The sequence below is a fragment of the Salvelinus alpinus genome, chromosome 11 (genome assembly GCF_045679555.1).
Source record: "Salvelinus alpinus chromosome 11, SLU_Salpinus.1, whole genome shotgun sequence".
In the NCBI taxonomy this organism is placed as follows: Eukaryota; Metazoa; Chordata; class Actinopteri; order Salmoniformes; family Salmonidae; genus Salvelinus; species Salvelinus alpinus.
In genome coordinates, this window is record NC_092096.1 from 28,619,107 (window position 1) to 28,637,731 (window position 18,625).

An 18,625-nucleotide genomic window follows, 5' to 3' on the forward strand; every position below is an offset into this window, starting at 1 on the left:
GATGACATTTGTAGCAGTTTAAGTGTTCAAATTATAATCTATAAACGGTAATATATAAAAGTTTAATAAACAATATTTACATTTACGTACACACCTGTTTGTGTATTATTTTTAATTAAGCCAAATGCTTATTATATATAGAATAGGTAAGGTAGAATATAATAAATTAAGCCTACTGTAACAGTTTTCATTTGCATAGAAGAAAGAAAAAAAATACAGTTGTATTTCAAAGTTCAAATATTGTCTTCTCAGTTTTTGTATTGGTTTTTATGCTGACATTTGTTACATTCAAAATAAAATGACTCAAACCACAAACTTCCAGAGAGAAGCAGGCCCAAGCTAGAAAGTATCATAAAATGCCTAATTTATATGACACATACTGTAACTTGAAAGAGGTTATTTTATATTTTGAAATGTTTCTTGTTTATTTTCCATCCATGTTGGCAGTAATGTACACAAACTACAGTTTGAGAAAAAGGCATGGTGAGCATGGTTTTCAGTTATACATTGACGTTATTCAGCATAACAAATTGACAGACAGTGAAAGAGCAATCCATGGTAACGCTTTTCAGAATGAAACCAAAACAGGAAAACACACCGGACTTCCTCAAGTGTGTGTTTGTAGGTGTCTCTTCAAGTGTGTGAGACGGGTGTAACTTTTTACACAGTGATGACATGGGTATGGCCTCTCTCCCGTATGGGTGAATTGATGTTTAGTTAAGACAGAGCTCTGCGCAAAACGCTTTCCACACTCAGGGCAGGTGTAGGGGCGCTCTCCTGTGTGACTGCGTATGTGAACCGTCAAATGACTTGACACTGTGAAGGCCTTTCCACAAACTGTGCACCTGTAAGGTTTCTCTTGGGTGTGAGAGCGCTCATGCTTCTGCAGGTCACTGACTGAGCAAAACCATTTCTTGCACTGAGAGCAGATGTGAGGTCTCTCCCCCGTGTGAATCCTTGTGTGCACAGTAAGATTAGCCAACTGAGAGAAACACTTCCCACAGTAAGAGCAGCTGTATGGACGCTCGCCCGTGTGAGTCCGCATGTGTGATGTCAGCTGACTTTTGGAGATATACTGCTTATTACAGCGAGGACATGTGTGGGGTTTCTCCCCTGTGTGTGTCCGTTGGTGGAGTACAAGGGTGGCTAAGGCGCCAAAGCACTTTCCACACGCATCACACTGATGGGGTTTGTCCACTGCATGAGTTTTTTGGTGGATCTTCAGCTCAACTGACCCAAAGAATTTGTCTTCACAGTGTCGACAGTTGAAGAGAGGTTCACGAGAGTGAGTTTGCTGGTGACTCTTTAGTTCGGAGCGGGAACTGCAACTCCGTCCGCACTCCATACAGTTGAGCTGTGCCCTATGTGTCCTCTTATGTTGGAGCCGTTCACTTAAAGATCCAAATGTTTTCCCACACTTGGAACAAGCATACCCCCCCTCCACTGAATGGGTCCTGTTGTGCCTGGTTAGGCTCGACAGGAACTTGAAACGTTTTTCACAGAAAGAGCAGTTGAACGACGGCGTCACACTATGAGTTTGCTGGTGCTTTCGCAAATCAGAAGTCGTCTGGCAACTCTTTCCACACAACAGACATTTGAGGGACTTGTGAGTAGATAGGTGTTTGAACCGCTGGCGGAGAGATCTGAAACTCTCTCCGCACTTGGGGCAATCGAAGGTCGCGTCTAGACAGTGTTTTTGGTGGTGTTTTGAAAGCCCAGTTGAATTACTGAAAGTCTTTCCGCACTGGGTGCATTTGTAGGGTCGATCTCCAGTGTGAATTCGCTGATGCTGAACCAGTTGAGATGGATAGATAAAACACCTTCCACACTGGGAGCACTTGTTGGCAATACGCCGTGCAGTGGACAATGCTTTGGAAAGGGTCCCCAAGGATGGTGATACGTCACCAGGTGGTGGTTGAGCGCAGCTAGACAGCCGAGAAGACTCCCTTGAAGCAGGTTCTGTGGAGAATAAAGTAAGAAAATAAATGCAATTGTCTTTGCACAACTATGGAATCCTTGGGGCCCCGTTTATAAGTAAGTTTCAAAAGTCTTACCGTTGTTTTCCTCTTCTGTGTCATCATGGTCTGGAGAAAATGGTCTTGATTCTTCAGCAGCACTCCTGTTACTGGAGGATCCACAGCGCATGTTCAGTTAAATACTAATGCACCACAGTAGTAGATAACAGTAGTTTAATATAATGGATTCAAATGTAAAGATGCATGGTGTTGGTGGTGTATGTCAAACAAACCTAACTATAACATTTTCCGACAAGATAGAACTGCCAAAGGGGGTGGAGTTGCAATCTACTGCAGAGATAGCCTGCAGAGTTCTATCATACAATCCAGGTCTGTGCCCAAACAATTCGAGCTTCTTCTTTTAAAAATCCACGTTTTCAGAAACAAGTCTCTCACCGTTGCCGCTTGTTATAGACCACCTTCAGCCCCCAGCTGTGCCCTGGACACCATATGTGAATTGATCGCCCCCCATCTATCTTCAGAATTCGAACTGTTAGGTGACCTAAACTAGGACTTGCTTAACACCCCGGCCGTCCTACAATCTAAGCTAGATGCCCTCAATCTCACACAAATTATCAAGGAACCTACCAGGTACAACCCAAAATCTGTAACCAGGGGCACCCTCTTAGATATCATCCTGACCAACTTGCCCTCTAAATACATCTCTGCTGTCTTCAACCAGAATCTCAGCGATCACTGCTTCATTGCCTACGTGCGCAATGGGTCCGCGGTCAAATGACCACCCCTCATCACTGTCAAACGCTCCCTAGAACACTTCAGCGAGCAGGCCTTTCTAACCGATCTGGCCCGGGTATCCTGGAAGGATATTGACCTCATCCCGTCAGTAGAGGATGCCTGGTTGCTCGTCAAAAGTAATTTCCTCTCCATCTTAAATAAGCATGCACCATTCAAAACATGTAGAACTAAGAACAGATATAGCCCTTGGTTCACCCCAGACTTGACTGCCCTTGACCAGCACAAAAACATCCTGTGGCTTTCTGCATTAGCATCGAATAGCCCCCGCGATATGCAACTGTTCAGGGAAGTCAGGAACCAATATACTCAGTCAGTTAGCTTTCCTAAGGCTAGCTTTTTCAAACAGAAATGTGTTCCTGTAGCACTAATTCACAAAAGTTTTGGGACACTAAAGTCCATGGAGAATAAGAGCACCTCCTCCCAGCTGCCCACTGCACTGAGGATAGGAAACACTGTCACCACCGATAAATCTACGATAATCGATAATTTCAATAAGCATCTTTTCACGGCTGGCCGTGCTTTCCACCTGGCTACCCCTACCCCGGCCAACACCTCAGCACCCCCTGCAGCAACTCGCCCAACCCCCCCCCCCCCGCCCCCACTTCTCCATCACCCAAATCCAAACAGCTGATGTTCTGAAAGAGCTGCAAAATCTGGATCCCTACAAATCAGCTGGGCTAGACAATCGGGAACCTCTCTTTCTAAAATCAACCGCACAAATGGGTTGCAACCCCTATTACTAGCCTATTCAACCTCTCTTTCATATCGTCTGAGATCCCCAAAGATTGGAAAGCTGCCGCGGTCATCCCCCTCTTCATAGGTAGAGACACCTTAGACCCAAAATGTTATAGACCTATATCCATCCTGCCCTGCCTTTCGAAAACCTTCGAAAGCAAAGTTAATAAACAGATCACCCACCATTTCGAATCCCACCATACCTTCTCCACTATGCAATCTAGTTTCTGAGCTGGCCATGGGTGCACCTCAGCCACGCTCAAGGTCCTAAACGATATCATAACCCCCATCGATAAAAGACAGTACTGTGCAGCCGTCTTCATCGACCTGGCCAAGGCTTTCGACTCTGTCAATCACCACATTCTTATCGGCAGACTCAATAGCCTTGGCTTCTCAAATGACTGCCTCGCCTGGTTCACCAACTACTTCTCAGATAGAGTTCAGTGTGTCAAATCGGAGGGCATGTTTTCCGGACCTCTGGCAGTCTCTATGGGGGTGCCACAGGGTTCAATTCTCAGGCCGACTCTCTTCTCTATATACATCAATGATGTCGCTCTTGCTGCTGGTGATTCTCTGATCCACCTCTATGCAGACAACACCATTCTGTGTACATCTGGCCCTTCTTTGGACACTGTGCTAACAAACCTCCAAACGAGCTTCAACACCATACAAAACTCCTTCCGTGGCCTCTAATTGCTTTTAAATGATAGTAAAACTAAGTGCATGCTCTTCAACCGATTGCTGCCCGCACCCTCCCGCCCGACTAGCATCACTACTCTGGACGGTTCTGACCTAAAAAATGTGGACAGCTACAAATACCTAGTTGTCTGGTTAGACTGTAAACTCTCCTTCCAGACTTACTTTAAGCATCTCCAATCCAAAATTAAATCTAGAATCGGCTTCCTATTTCGCAAACAAAGCCTCCTTCACTCATGCCGCCAAACATACCCTCGTAAAACTGACTATCCTACCGATCCTTGACTTCGGCGATGTCATTTACAAAATAGCCCCCAACACTCTACTCAGACTACATCCAGTTTGCTATCACAGTGCCATCCGTTTTATCACCAAAGCCCCATTTCTTACCCACCACTGCAACCTCTATGCTCTCGTTGGCTGGCCCTTACTACATATCCGTCGCCAAACCCACTGGCTCCAGGTCATCTATAAGTCTTTGCTAGGTAAAGCCCCACCTTATCTCATCTCACTGATCACCATAGCAACATCCACCCGTAGCACGCGCTCCAGCAGGTATATTGCACTGGTCATCCCCAACACTTCCTTTGGCCGCCTTTCCTTCCAGTTCTCTGCTGCCAATGACTGGAACGAATTGCAAATATCTCTGCAGCTGGAGTCCTATATCTCCCTCTCGAACTTTAAGCATCAGCTGTCAGAGCAGCTTACCGATCACTGTACCTGTACACAGCCAATCTGTAAATAGCACACCTGACTACCTCATCCCCATATTATTACTTACCCTCTTGCACCCCAGTATCTCTACTTGCACATCAATCACTCCAGTATTAATGCTAAATTGTAATTATTTTTGCCTCTAGGGCCAATTTATTGCCTACCTCCCTACTCTTCTACATTTGCACACACTGTACATAGATCTTTCTATTTTTCTTTTGTGTTATTGACTGTACGTTTGTTCATGTGTAACTCTGTGTTGTTGTTTTTGTCGCACTGCTATGCTTTATCTTGGCCAGGTCGCAGTTGTAAATGAGAACTTATTCTCAATTGGCCTACCTGGTTAAATAAAAGTGAAATAAAAATAAATAAATCAAATAAAAACCTAATTCACAAGCACAATTCCAACACACTTTGCTCTTACGTTTCCTGTGAGTATTCAAGCAGAGGTGTATTAGAGTTCACACTGGACTCAGCCATCCTCCCTTCTGGGCTCTTTCTAGATCTCTTGGAGGAATTGACTCTGTAGTCCCCTTTACTTTTGAGTGGAAGTCGGGCAGGAAATATTGAGGGTTTTTGAGCCACACTGGAGACCATTGGAGAGTTGGCTGCGAGGTCTGGTTCTCCAGCAGCATACAGGTCCCCAACAGCCCCTTCACATCTCCTCTGGTCCTTTGGTTCGGTAATAACCCTTCCCACAGCACTTATGTTTTCATTCTCCTCTTCCACACCTCTCTCTGTGAATTCATCATCATCACTACCCATGGTAGACACTCTGTCTTCTTTACTGTTCTGGTTTCCATCTAAACGTGCTCTTGACTCTGCCTGTTGATAATCTCTGCTGTCTGACAAAGTCTCCATCTCTCTGCTTACATGGGTAGAGCCTTCCAAGTTAGGCAAGACATCTAATTTTCTGTCAAAGGCAAATGCCACTCCCACTGTGGTAGGAAGGGACAGTGAAGCGACGATGCAGTCTTCTGCCGAGGAGGGAAATGCTGACAGACACAAGGGTAGAGGACAGTAAAGTTTTAAGTCAGTATGTCAGAAAAGTTAGTGGCCTGTCACAATGTGTTTCTTGTGATAAAGGAGCTTAGATTATCACGTTTGTCTAACTTTCCACAGCATGCGTGGTGCTGAAGCAGGTATTGCAGGTCCTCTGTGTGAGAAAGAGACTGCAGACACTCATCCGAGGCAGAGGGCACAGCGCTGAGCCAAGATGCAGTCTATGAAGACAGTACACCGAAAATGAGAGTGTAACAAAAGCATAGAAATCCATTTATATCTCAAACATCACTCTCAATGTGTTAAATGCAACATTTTAAAGATGATGATATAACGACAAACATAGAGCCAAAATGGAGCTCATAAAGACTGCATTGAATATCAGTGATATTTACATCTCCCTTGGTTTTCTCTCTACCTGCTTAAGGTCTGGCACTGGTAGCAGATCTTCTAGTCTGGAGAGGAACTGACAAACGAGTGCCTGCAAAGCTCTGTCAAAATCACAGCCATACACCACAGGGAAATCTGCCTGAGAGGGAGATAGAGAGAGCAAGTGAAAGGAGTCCCACAATTTGTATGACAGACAAGTACGTCTGCAAACCAAGGATAGATAATATTGATGTTGCTGCCCTTGGCACAGTTGCTATAGCAGAAGGGCAGACTGACCATTCGTTAACTATAATTAACTATAAACTATAAACTTTTTTTGATAATTCAACTGGTTAATAATGTCTGCTATTCAGTGACGAAATGTTGTTATTCACAATTAAGATTTAAGCCAGCTGGGAATAAACAGTTCCATACCTTGAAGAATTGGATCCTCTCGACTGGGTCTTCGAGAAGGTTTTTGGTGAGCTTGAGGAAGTTTGCTTCCAACGCATCCATCTGTGCATCATTATTCTGTAACATAAACCCAACACAATGATACAAAAAGCAGGGCAACCAGAAAATGTGATACATTTTACCCTATATACAGAAAAGTGCAAGAACATACCATACCAACTCACCTGTGACAGACCACAGGATGAGAATCTGTCAAGATGGATCTTAATTTTGTTGAGGTCCTCTGGATGCTCACCTTGAAACAGCTGAAGAGTTACCTGAAAAATATTAACTGTATCCATGGCCGTGTCTACACTTGACACTTACAGTTTAAGTTGGAAGTTTACATACACTTAGGTTGGAGTCCTTAAAACTCGTTTTTCAACAACTCCACAAATTTCTTGTTAACAAACTATAATTTTGGCAAGTCGGTTAGGACATCTACTTTGTGCATGACAAAAGTAATTTTTCCAACAATTGTTAACAGGCAAATTATTTCAATTATAACTCACTGTATCACAATTCCAGTGGGTCAGAAGTTTACATACACTAAATTGACTGTGCCTTTAAACAGCTTGGAAAATTCCAGAAAATGATGTCATGGCTTTAGAAGCTTCTGATAGGCTAATTGACATAATTTGAGTCAATTGGACGTGTACCTGTGGATGTACTTCAAGGCCTACCTTCAAACGCTGTGCCTCGTTGCTTGACATCATGGGAAAATCAAAAGAAATCAGCCAAGACCTCAGAAAAACAATTGTAGACCTCCACAAGTCCTTGGGAGCAATTTCCAAATGCCTGAAGGTACCACATTCATCTGTACAAACAATAGTACGCAAGTATAAACACCATGGGACCACGCAGCCGTCATACCGCTCAGGAAGGAGACGCGTTCTGTCTCCTAGAGATTAACGTACTTTGGTGTGAAAAATGCAAATCAATCCCAGAACAACAGCAAAGGACCTTGTGAAGGTGCTGGAGGAAACAGGTACAAAATTATCTGTATCTACAGTAGAACAAGTCCTATATCGACATAACTTGAAAGGCCGCTCAGCAAGGAAAAAGCCATTGCTCCAAAACCGCCATAAAAAAACAGACTATGGTTTGCAACTGCGCATGGGGAGAAAGATCGTACTTTTTGGAGAAATGTCCTCTGGTCTGATGAAACAAAAATAGACCTGTTTGGCCATAATGACCATCATTATGTTTGGAGGGAAAATTGGGACGCTTGCAAGCCGAAGAACACCATCCCAACCGTGAAGCACGGGGGTGGCAGCATCGTGTTGTGGGGGTGCTTTGCTGCAGGAGGGACTGGTGCACTTCACAAAATAGATGGCATCATGAGGATGAAAAATGATGTGGATGAAAAATGATGTGGATATATTGAAGCCACATCTCAAGACATCAGTCAGGAAGTTAAAGCTTGGTCGCAAATGGGTCTTCCAAATGGACAATGACCCCAAGCATACTTCCAAAGTTGTGGCAAAATGGCTTAAGGACAACAAAGTCAAGCTATTGGAGTGGCAATCACAAAGCCATGATCTCAATCCTATAGAAAATTTGTTGGCAGAACTGAAAAGGCGTGTGCGGGCAAGGAGGCCTACAAACCTGACCCAGTTACACCAGCTCTGTCGGGAGGAATGGGTCAAAATTCACCCAACTTATTGTGGAAATCTTGTTGAAGGCTACCCGAAACATTTGACCTAAGTTAAAAAATGTAAAGGCAATTCTACCAAATACTAATTGAGTGTATGTAAACATCTGACCAACTGGGAATGTGATGAAAGAAATAAAAGCTGAAATAAATCATTATCTCTACTATTATTCTGACATTTCACATTCTTAAAATAAAGTGGTTATCCTAACTGACCTAAGACAGGGAATTATTACTAGGATTAAATATTTTAGGAATTGTGAAAAACTGAGTTTAAATGTATTTGGCTAAGGTGTATGTAAACTTCCGACTTCAACTGTACATGTGACTTTGCTATGAGAACACGAAGATCGCATTGAAAATATAAGAGGTTCCAGGACGATGGCGGCGAGTGCCGATGAGATTTTAGCTTGCTCTGAGTAACCTTAACTTTTATCCCTCTCAACAGCACAATTTTTACTTGAAACCTTTAAGGAGGCTATAAAGAAGGGAGAACTCCCTGCCTCTCTGAAGCAAGGGGTTATTACTATTATACCTACACCACACAAGGATCTCTTAAATATTGATAATTGGCATCCAATCACACTCCTAAATAAAGACTACAAAATTATAGCCGTAATCTTTGCGAAAAGGTTAAAGTCTTGCTTGAATGATCTGATTGATGAATGTCAATCAGGGTTTATGAAAGTGCGCCATATATCTAATAATCTGAGGCTGGTGTTAGACTTGGTTGAGTATTTTAATCTATTGGATGACTTCCCTGTTATTTTTGGATCTTCAGAAAGCATTTGATGCCGTAAATCACAATTTTATCTTTGATTATCTTAAGCATTTGAAGTTTGGTCATTTTTTTGTTGATGCTATTAGAACTCTATATAATGGTGGCAATAGCTGTATCAAACTCTGTCATGGAACATCCTCAAGGTTTAACATTTACAAAGGAATATGACAAGGTTGTCCAATCTCACCTTTTTAATTTTTGTTAGTATCTCACATCTTATGCTCATTAGTTCATCAAAGTCAATTTGAAGGCATTCGATTCCAGGCCAGAGAGATCAAGATATCCCAACTGGCAGATGACACATCACTTTTTTTGAAAAATGTGTAACAAGCTAGATTAGCATTGGATATTGTGAAGCAGTTCTCCAAAATCTCAGGTTTGGTATTTAATCTTTCCAAATGTGAGATGTTTGTTCTGAAAGGAGCTGTCAATCTAGCAGATTGTAACATCTCTGAAAAAGATACTGTAACCTACCTCGGTGTAAAGATCACCAAAAATGTTAAGGCTGTGAATGATCTTAAATTTGAACACTAACTGAATCTGTCAACAACAAAAAATATCCTCATGGTTAGGGAAGAATTTAAGTCTTCAAGGAAGCGTGCTTTTATCCAAAGCTGAGGGGCTATCTTTTTCCATCTATTGACATTCCCAAATCCACTTGCTGTACCTTAGATAGGCTTTTGTACAACTTCATATGGAAAAACAAGCCACATAAAATAAAAAGAGGTGTTATCACCAACAGGGTTTGTGATGGCCGTCTAAATGTCTTAGACTTCACTCACTTCAATCAGATATCAAAAGTCAACTGGTACATAAAAAATCCTCAGTTTCTGGAATATTATACCTCATTTTGTTTTTCTGAAGCTCGGAGCGCTTAGTTTTTACTACAATGTCCATATATTGTGGGTAAACTTCCAGTAAAATTGGCGGCTTTTCACAAGCAGGCTTTAATGTGCTGGGCTTTGCTGTATAAACTTTTCACCTCATAAATGTTTTATATGGAATAATGGGTCGATATTACATAGAAACAAGATGTTATTTTACTGTAACTGGTTCTCGAAAAACATTGTCCTTGTCAGCTAATTAGTTAGTATTGTGGGAATCTATGTACGCTGAGAGAATTTATGGAAAGATACAACTTTGGGGTTTCAAGCAAAGAATATGACACTGTTATAAAAGCTATACCTAGTGGGATAAAATATTTACTTCAGAATAATGCATATTTTGGAATATCTATTGTAAGCGATATCCAGGTGAATGGCATAGGTTTACTAGATAAGAAATTCAACAATCGTTTATTAAGGGATATTTTCTACAGGAAGTCTATTCCCTCTGCGATATTTTGTTGGGCTTCATCGTTTGATGTAAACTGGCGCCATGCTTGGCTCACTCCACACAAATTTATGGTGACCAATAAAGTAAAGGAGATCTCCTTTAAGATTATCCATAGATTCTATCCGTGTAATAGCTTGATTTCTAAATATATACCTGATGTTACCAGTGAATGCAGTTTTTGTGAACTAGAAACTGAATCTATTGAACACTTATTCTGTCATTGTTCACATAGTGAAGTGTTCTGGACTGATGTAAAACTATATATCTTGGCAACAAAATGCATACAACAATTGAAATATCTAGGTTTGACATTATTTTACTATACTGATTCCATAATTTAACTTGAGTATGTCATAAATCTCAATTTTATTAGGAAAATGTTTCATACACAAATAATTTATGAAGAAAAATCCCCTTTTCTTAATTTTTTTATCTGATTTGGAAAACTATTTAGTCATTAAAACGTATACAAAACAAAATGTCTAAAAAATGTATTCGCTACATGTCTGTATTTGAATTGATATAATGTGGATTTGTATTATTATATTTTTTTCTTCTCTTATTTCTTTGTGGAATCCCTCTGGCTGTTCTGTTTGTGTTTTGCATGTTACTGTTTAATTAATAATATATATTTTTTTTTAATAATTAAAAAAAAATATATATATAAAATGTAATAATAAAAAGCATTGAAAATATAGGTAAAAGCTGTTTTTACACAGACAGACCAATTCTGATATTTTTTCACAAATTGGTCTTTTGATCAATCACATCAGATCTTTTCACAGATCTTTTGCAGAGCTGATCTGATGTGGGGAACGTGTTGGCTGGCCTCATAATTGCTAGCCAGCTAGCTAATATTTTGAAAAAGAATGCACTTTTTTTAGCTAGAGTTATTTGCAACCCCTTTAACTTTGCTTGCTGGCTAGCTACAGAGGTTAGCTACTGCCATCAAGGTGTTGTCGTGTTATCATATTTGGCTTATTCCACCGTTTGCAGAATGCATACTGGCATTTGAATATAGCGCAGGAAAAGGGAATCGGAACACATTTAAATGTAGGTGTAGACGCATGATGTGTTCGGAATTGCATGATCAGAATACAAAAACTGCATTAACTGTCATGTCTACATGGCCTAGCCCTTGATCATGACTCTCAGCTCCATTATTTTTTATTTATTTAACCTTTATTAATTTAACTTTTAGTACATTACACATAAGAGTCATTGGATGAAGGCGTCTTCTGTACAGAGTTTTGTTAAGAGCCCCTATGCTCAATCTGAACATTAACACGCATCGCTTGCGGTACGGTTTTGGAAACATAAGGACCTTCTTTCATATTAGCAAGAAATAATAACTTTTAAAAAGTTTAATCGATACACACCTTTCTAGGGATAATTATGGTTCCCACACGGCCATATCTCGTTACAGCGCATGTTTACGGAAGACAGAGGGACCAGTTGCGCTAATTATCTATATAGCATACCTGTGTGTAACCGAAGAAGGCCGGCAGAATCGTGTTGTCACTGAAAAATACTGTTTGCTGCAACTGTGATAAAGCCGGTTAAAACAGTGTACAGTAAGTGAACATTTTTGCATTTGTGAAATTATTTTGATGTGATATGAAAGTAGAGGGTTTTTTGTTTCTAGAACCGTATCACGTAACAATTGAAATCGATTCACGTTTAGATGGGAGTATTTGGCTGGTTTGGCTGCCAGAGCCAATCTACCTCTGAAAATAACATAAGGTCCTTGGACCTTAAGGAGTAACGGTAGGCTCCTTAAGAGTGCATCTTGGGCTAGACGCAGCCCTTCATACACCTGAGCATAGGCGGAAATCCCAGGGGGGACGGGGGGGACACGACCCCCCCATCTTGGGAAAAATATGATTTGTCCCCCCCAATATATCACTGTAAACATAACTATGTAATTTCAATAATATTAATAATACGCAATGAAAGCACTTGTGCTGATTATAGACACTTAATAGCGCGTTTAAGTTTCAAAAGATTGCGACCCCCCCCGCCCTTTGCCTCACAATGGTTTGATCCACTGCCAGTTCTTTAGCTGGCAAGGTAATAGAGGGTTCGTAACTACTGTCCGAAAGGGACATGTACGTAACTGACTTGAAGTTAATCCAGTCAATCCATAGCAGGTCCATAGCAATGTTATTTATTTATTTTTATGTTGGCAGGGTTCACACACTAGCTGAATTTGCAGAGCTAGCGCGCAAACTAAAGCAAACATTAACTATCAAGCTAGCTAGTACCTATTCCATTTATGTGGCGTCGTCAAAGATGGAATCTTTGCTATCATCAGTTTATTCCAAGATCAGCATGCAGCTGTAGTGTTTCGACGTCCCTGTTATAAGGTTAGCGATAAACTGAAGTCCAAACTGAACAGAACAGAACTACACTCTCTTCTACCATTGTCTTAAATATATATAATGGTCTCGTTGCAAAAGATAAATTGTCGCTAGTGAACTTTTTTTATTTTATTTTATTTAACCTTTATTTAACCAGGTAGCAAAGATTATAGCAAACACACAGAAACGGAATTGGTGCTCGCTAGCTTTACAAATTCAGCTATTGTTGGAAGCCAGCCAATATGAAACAAACTATTTAAATTACAAAAGGTTGCAGCATGTGTTGTGTAAATGTGTGTGTGTGCAGCTAGGCCAGCCAGCCAGCCAGGTAGAAAAATGGCGAACATTTAGAAGAAGACGGACATCAAGAGTATTTGTCAGTACACCAAAACGCATAGTAAGAACTCTAGTATCCTAATATCTCAAAGACTAGTTGATAAAATGTTCATAAGAAAGAAGTGAAATGCTAATGGAAATGTTTCACAATGATGTCATTAGGCAGAGCAGGCAACAGATGGCACACAGACAGCAGAGCTGGGGACAGATATGCAGGGACAGACTGGCAGACAGGGAGTCTCAGGTAAGTTTGTTGAGTCTTTGTTTGGCAACATTATGAAAGGTTCTCAATTTTTTTGACTTGTAAAATAGGGACATAATTGGAAAATGCCATGGATACCCCCACTCTCAACTTAAACTGGTGACTAAACTAAGATTTGTTTACGGCAATGGTATTGCTGTTGTGATTAATTGTGTAGTTTTGGGTACCGGTAGTTAGGAGTACGGCAAACACCTTATTTATTTTCTAGGAGACAGACTGAGTCAGTTAGGGTAGTGAAAGGGAAAGAGCCAGGGAGAGAGACTTCAGAGGACAGTGTCACAGCCACGGCAGGACCAAGTGTCACCCTTGTTGCCAGCAGCACCAGTATAGGGGACAGTGGCACAGCATTGTCCAGTTACCACAGTGATGGCACAAAACCATATCAGCCACACCCACAATTTATAGAACCGCAAACTCTTGCCAACAGAGTGTTGACGTTTCAAGAGAGATGGTTTCGCGATTTCCCCTGGCTACATTATAATCCATCAATAAAAGGAGTGTTGTGTTTTCACTGTAGCCAAGGGTTTTCAAGCCAGCCATCTTTTGGCCAAAGAGCTGATGCTGCCTTCATTAGTGCAGGATTTAGGAACTGGAGAAAAGCCATTGAAAAATTCACAGCACATCAAAATTGCCAAACCCACCGCCACTTTGTAATTGTAACAGCACACCAGCTAAATCCAATCAGTGTCCAGTTATGTCCAGCGCGTGGGGTAAACAGCAGGATGACGCAAGGCATTGCTTGATGAAAATTGTTAGTTCGGTGCGGCATGTAGTAAGACAGGGACAAGCCTTTAGAGGCCACACGGATGACAGTGGGAATTTATACCAGATTTTGAAACTTAGGGCAGAAGAGGATGATCCCATTTTACTGAAGTGGTTAACAGAGCGTACCACAATGTACACAGGCCCCAAAGCACAGAATGAAATTCTGAACATCATGGCCAATAGTCATTCGAGGCATTGCAGCTGAGATTAGGTCTCTTCCGATTGTACAATTTTCATTAATTGTTGATGGTACTCAAGATGTCTCTGGTGCTGAACAGGAGAATGTCTGTCTGCGTTATGTTGACCATGACCATGTCCCTCACAAGGAGTTTATTGGGCTATACAGGGTGTCGGAGACAACAGGCGAGGGCATTGCGAAAGTGCCAACTGATGTGTTGTTGAGGAAACCCGCAAACATATGCTCGGTTCTTTTGTTCAGTAGTGTGTATAGCAGTGGTTCTCAACCTTTTTGGGGTACTGGAACCCCTGCATATTTTGAGGCAAGGCAGGCAAGGTTTTGAGCGGTCCTCAGGGACCTCCACCCCCCCTATATTATATGTAAACTTACTGGAAACCTTGTGGTACTGACTACATTCATTACACTTTTTTATTTCACGGACCCCTTGCAATTAGTCCATGGACCCCTGTTTGAGAACCCATGGTGTAATTGATAGTTGTTCTTTTGTTTAGTAGTTTTCAGTACACTTACAAATGATTTATTTCATGTTATTTTATTTAAAATTGCATACTTTGTGCGACATACTTGTCCATAGCTGCTGTTTGAAGAGTTGAGACACTGACTGAAGGATATTTTGTTTGATTTATTTGGGTTTTTCATTGAAGTAGTTATTTTGCTTTTAGAACTGTACTTATTTTAAGCTTTTTGTTCTTGCAAAGATATTGTAAACTCAGGCCAGGTGCACATATTTAATGACTATATAAATGTATCAGAAAAAGTCAAATTAAAAGGTCAATTCAATACGGAGACCAACTTTGTGATGGTTCTCAATGGAGATTATTTTAGATGTGATCACGCCATGTTCATTGTATTTATGAAAACTACACCCATACAGTGTACAGTACCATTGTCACCTACTGACCTTTCTTGATATTGCTGGTTGTAAGTACGAATACCTGCATACATACTGGACTGGTAAGGAGCACTGCTATAACTATTATTAGTAGTAGAATTATAATGATTTAAACATTTGAACAAGTTGGGAAAACCCTTCAGTTAACTACTGTACCTATCAATTATCCAGTTGTAGGAATTATGGTTCCTCAATATACATTTAACAACATATGCTATGTGTTACAGCACTACTTTTGGTGTCCCCCTCAGGAATTGCTCTTGAGAAAATTTAATGTAATTGTCCCCTCCAAGGTTGATCTCAGATTTTCGCCCCTGCACCTGACACGTTGTTAAACACATTTCTACACCCAGGGTAAGTTTCAGAATTTACTTACCCTTGCCCTTAATGCCAGAAGAAGCAATGTCCTCTGTCTGTCAGTTATAAGTTCTGGGACAGTTTGTGTAACCACCGTCACAAACTCCTCTAACTTTCCATAGTGCTTGATGGCCCTCTGTTGCGCTACCTGCCACATAAATGCAGACAATAGCCGTAGAGGTGGAACCAAAAGGCGCAGGGAGGAGAAAGGGAGGGGGTAATCTATTGTGTAGAGAAGGATGTACAGTAATATCAAAGACAGTACAGTATAAAGATAACTGCTTCTCCAAAATAAATCCCTGATCTTGCTTGTAGGAGATAGCTAAGCTCACGCGCAGAAACAAGTCTTCGTCTAACGGCGGTCTCGTGCCGAACTGCGAATGTCTAGCAACCAAAGGTTGCTAATTCGAATCTCATTAAGGACAACTAGCATTTTATCAACTTTTCAACTACTTACTACTTTTTAGCTACTTTGCAATTACTTAGTATATTAGCTAACCTTTCCCCAAACCCTTTAACCTAACTCCTAAACTTAACCCTAACGTTAGCCACCAAGCTAGAATTCGTAACATATCCTACGTTTGCAAATTCGTAACATATTGTACGTTTGAAAATGTGTAACATATAATACGTAATATTGTACTTCGTTACATATCATACAAAATGGCTGATGGACGTCCACAAATTATTACATACCATACGAAACTTAACATATCATAGTTAACGGCAGGTTACTGATTTACATACAGAATAATACGACATGCTCTGAGACCAGGTTGCAAAGCTAGCTAGCTGGGGCCATATAGACATATAAATCCCTCATACAAAAATAAACTGTGTGCTAAAATAGCTACAGCAAGTTTGAAGACATATATAACTAGGCTAGCTACAGGAAGCTGTTTGCTACATACCCATAGCATCCATCTTTTGCTGTGTTATAAGTCTGCTAAATGACTGTATCAATGCTGACAACTGTTTACAGCATTCTGCTGTAAAACAGCAGTTTTATTATTAGATGTTGTTCTAAAATGCATGAACAAAACAGAAGGAAAAAAACGTGTCCTCGAGTATTTAGCTACTTCCGGGTGGGAACGTCCACAAAATTGTCAAAATAAAAGTCCTTTTCGCTGCACGTGTTTTGATCATGAAGTAACTTACTTTAATTCATTCATGAAGCTGTTTCTTTTTTTTATGAGGTGGAAGTAACTAACAAAAACATAAACATGTGTATTGAATGGAATACCATTTAAATAAATAATGGATTGATTAATTGACAACTAATATGATCAGTTCATTAATACCAAATTAATTCAACTGTAAATGAGATACAGGCAGAAGAAAGGCCTTAGATTTTCTTTGACAGTATTCAGTCCTTTCTTCTCAGTCTGATCCTTAGCAGCCACAGCCGTTAAAGATCCCCTTCTGACAGACCTAATTAACACATCCCATCTATGGGGCAGTAGCCAGTAAGGAAAAGGTGGCCTGCCAAACGTGACACAAGAAGGATTGTGGCTGAGGAGAGAAGTAAGGGAAAGAGCAAGGAACAGGTATGTGTGTGTGGGCAGATCAAACAGGCCACAGAGGAAAAGCCCTATCCCAAAGCCCAAACACACTCCATATTCATTGACCTGTCAGACAGAAATAGGATAGCTAACTGGGCTAACACCACTGTGTATATGATATTATAGACACTCAGGATCCAGAATGTGCACACAAATAATCTCAATTGAAAATGCTACTTAGTCCAGAACTGGGTTAATATGTGTCTGGGAGACAAACTCTTAAAGTGACAGTTCACCGTTTTACCTTGTTTTTCCACCTAACTAGGGTGGTGTCATTCATGCATGATCACTCGTTATTTAGCTTGTATTTTTATTTATTTCTAAACAAACAGACTTTGAAGGATATTCATACAAATGTACCATAAACATGAAGATGACATACAAGTAACAAGAACAAGGAAACAGTACTTTCCACAAGCTTCATTTCTTTGAAAAAGTAACATTGTTTATTGAATTATTATTACATTATTTATTAACCTCTCTTGGGTAGGGGGCAGTATTTTCACCTCCGGATGAAAAGCGTGCCCAAAGTAAACTGCCTGTTACTCAGGCCCAGAAGCTAGGATATGCATATAATTGTTCGATTTGGATAGAAAACACTCTAAAGTTTCTATAACTGTTAAAATAATGTCTGTGAGTATAACAGAACTGATATAGCAGGCGAAACCCCAAGGACAAACCATCCAGGGGGGGAAAAATTGAGGTCATAGGATTTTCCAGTTGTTTTCTATGTGATACCCTGGGTACCCTGTGATACCCTTATTATATTATACCCTTATTATTAGGAACCTGGCTGCAGTTCCTATGGCTTCCATAGATGTCAACAGTCTTTATAAATTGTTCAATCTTTTTCTTTTGAGAAATTAAGAAGTAGTCCTATTCAATGTAAGTGTCACTCCAGGTGGACTACTGTTTTGGTGCGCGTAAACTGGAGCACGCTTTATGTTGTTTTTATCCGGTATTAGAAACAGTTTATTCTGTCTTAAATTTTATTGATTATTTACGTTTTAGGGTACCTGAGGTTGGATTAGGAACGTTGTTTGAAATGTTTGGACCAAGTTTACAGGTAACTTATTAGATACTTTGTAGGCATGTTGGGCGAGTTGAAACTGGTGTATTTCTGAATCAAATGCGGCAAATAAATTGACATTTTTGGGACATAAAGAAGGACATTATCGAACAAAAGGACCATTTGTGATGTTTCTGGGACATTTTGGAGTGCCAACAGAAGAAGATCTTCAAAGGTAAGGCATTAATTATATCGCTATTTCTGACTTTTGTGGCACACCTGCCTGGTTGAAATATGATTTTCATGCGTTTGTATGCGGGGCGCTGTCCTCAGATAATCGCATGGTTTGCTTTCGCCGTAAAGAAATCTGACA

At 40.6% G+C, this 18,625-nt stretch overlaps 1 protein-coding gene across 1 annotated transcript; it reads right to left on the bottom strand.

The window, feature by feature from the left end:
• Window positions 1-43: 43 nt before the first annotated feature.
• Window positions 44-18,502, bottom strand: LOC139533858 (zinc finger protein 271-like). Its single transcript, XM_071332298.1, has 9 exons — window positions 16,593-18,502; window positions 15,701-15,903; window positions 6,926-7,018; window positions 6,723-6,818; window positions 6,337-6,447; window positions 6,019-6,139; window positions 5,341-5,911; window positions 2,055-2,125; window positions 44-1,959 (listed from the first exon to the last, which is right to left on the bottom strand). Exons 1-9 carry the CDS (start codon window positions 16,603-16,605, stop codon window positions 608-610), a joined length of 2,631 nt encoding a protein of 876 aa, XP_071188399.1. The 5' UTR covers window positions 16,606-18,502; the 3' UTR covers window positions 44-607.
• Between the last annotated feature and the right edge of the window lie 123 nt (window positions 18,503-18,625).

Excerpts from the sequence above, each read along its gene's own strand:
- LOC139533858 (XM_071332298.1), bottom strand. Across the intron at positions 6,140-6,336 it reads CAGTGCCAGACCTTAAGCAG|ACTGCATCTTGGCTCAGCGC; the intron begins GTAGAGAGAAAA and ends CTGTCTTCATAG. Across the intron at positions 5,912-6,018 it reads CTGTGGAAAGTTAGACAAAC|CATTTCCCTCCTCGGCAGAA; the intron begins GTGATAATCTAA and ends TGTGTCTGTCAG.